Genomic DNA, 2,016 nt, shown 5'->3' with positions numbered 1-2,016 from the left:
TATATATATATAACATATACATATACATATACATATACATGTCAGCATACGTCAGTACACCGCAAATTGCCGACTTTCTACACATCGGAACAGCCACCTATGAACAGCTTCCCCCTGCAAAATAAATAGTATTCACTAGCATAGCACAATCTCCTGATACTTGTACCAACCCACATATACTACCAAGATCAAGCCACACATACGCATAGTATTCACTAGCATAGCACAATCTCCTGATACTCGTACCAACCCACATACACTACCAAAACCAAGCCACACATACGCTGATAGACAATACATTGCCCACTTTGTACATGCTGTACCGGTCCGTTGTAGACAGATCGCACAGGGCCGTTCCGGTAGGTATCTTAATACCAGCACTCTCTTGGATTTGGGCCGCAAATTTTCGCATCCGATTGCACGACCCACCCATAACCACGTGCTGTGTAGATAGAATAGTGCATAGAGAAGTGTATATTATATAGAGATGTGTAAGTAGAATAGTGCACAGATAAGGGTAGATTATATAGAGTTGTGTAGGTAGAATAGTACATAGCGAAGGGTATATTATATAGAGTTATGTAGGTAGAATAGTGCATAGATGAGTGTATATTATATAGAGTTGTGTAGGTAGAATAGTATATAGAGGAGGATATATTATATAGAGTTGTGTAGGTAGAATAGTACACAGAATATTATATAGAGTTATGTAGGTAGAAAGTACATAGAGAAGTGAATTCTATATAGAGTTGTGTAGGTAGAATAGTGCATAGAGAAGGGTATATTATATAGTTGTGTAGGTAGAATAGTACATAAAGGAGGATATATTATATAGAGTTGTGTAGGTAGAATAGTACATAGAATATTATATAGATATGTAGGTAGAATAGTACATAGAGAAGTGAATTGTATATAGAGTTGTGTAAGTAGAACAGTGCATAGAAACGGGTATATTATATAGAGTTGTGTAGGTAGAATAGTGCACAGAGAAGGGTATGTTATATAGAGTTATGTAGGCAGAATAGTACATAGAGGAGGATATATTATATAGAGTTGTGTAGGTAGAATAGTGCATAGAATATTATATAGAGTTATGTAGGTAGCATAGTACATAGGGAAGAGAATTTATATAGAGTTGTGTAGGTATAATAGTAAATAGAGGAGGATTTATTATATAGAGTTGTGTAGGTAAAATAGTGCATGCAGAAGGGTGTATTATATAGAGTTGTGTAGGCAGAATAGTACATAGTGGAAGATATATTATATAGAGTTGTGTAGGTAGAATAGTACATAGAGGATTTATTATATAGAGTTGTGTAGGTAAAATAGTGCATAGAGAAGGGTACATTATATAGAGTTGTGCAGGTAGAATAGTGCATAGAAGAGGATATACTGACGAGGATATGTCATATAGTGGTGTTCTAGTTACAATCAAGGTATTGAAGGAACCGTACAACCCCGTACCTTTAATTTGCATGACATACTACATTTTACGTATCTGATATATAGCTAAGTGAATATACCTGCTTAATTATTAAAACAATATACACCTTTTACATACATTGGGTCAGGAAGTTTTAGGGTTCTATCCGGGACCAACGCACACATCTTACGCTTACGTTACGAACCGTCTTTGGTCACATTTGTATGCGAGAGTATTCAAAGGAGCACCATGGATAGTGGGATCAGACAGTGAAGAAACGATAGGAAGTCATGCTCTGCAGAGACACCACAGGTCATATCATACTAAATGGGGTTTACAGGGAGATACTGGAAGGGCGTGTCGAAGGACATAGTAAGCGAGGATGTTGTACGCATATGTTACAGTTAAAAAAGACTATGAGTCCGGGGAGAACGTTCGCGGGTTCTAACATCAAGCACCACCCGTCAATGTGATAGGATTGCCATGGTATTCGGTCTATTTTATACACGATCCGAATTCGTGTATATGCTTCTTTTCCAGATCATGGTGTATTCGGTATATATATATGTATATAAGTAGACGTATATATATAT

At 36.7% G+C, this 2,016-nt stretch overlaps 1 protein-coding gene across 1 annotated transcript; it reads right to left on the bottom strand.

Annotated features, from left to right (window-relative positions):
* Positions 1-283: 283 nt before the first annotated feature.
* SARC_14932 (hypothetical protein) lies at positions 284-433 on the bottom strand (the record flags this gene model as incomplete). Its single annotated transcript, XM_014290939.1, has 1 exon — positions 284-433. A coding segment is annotated over one exon (150 nt), but the record flags the coding sequence as incomplete, so codon positions are not given.
* Between the last annotated feature and the right edge of the window lie 1,583 nt (positions 434-2,016).

Source organism: Sphaeroforma arctica (assembly GCF_001186125.1).
Source record: "Sphaeroforma arctica JP610 unplaced genomic scaffold supercont1.5320, whole genome shotgun sequence".
Taxonomy (NCBI): Eukaryota; class Ichthyosporea; order Ichthyophonida; genus Sphaeroforma; species Sphaeroforma arctica.
The sequence above is the reverse complement of the archived record's forward strand: the minus strand, read 5'-3'. Positions and strand labels throughout refer to the sequence as shown.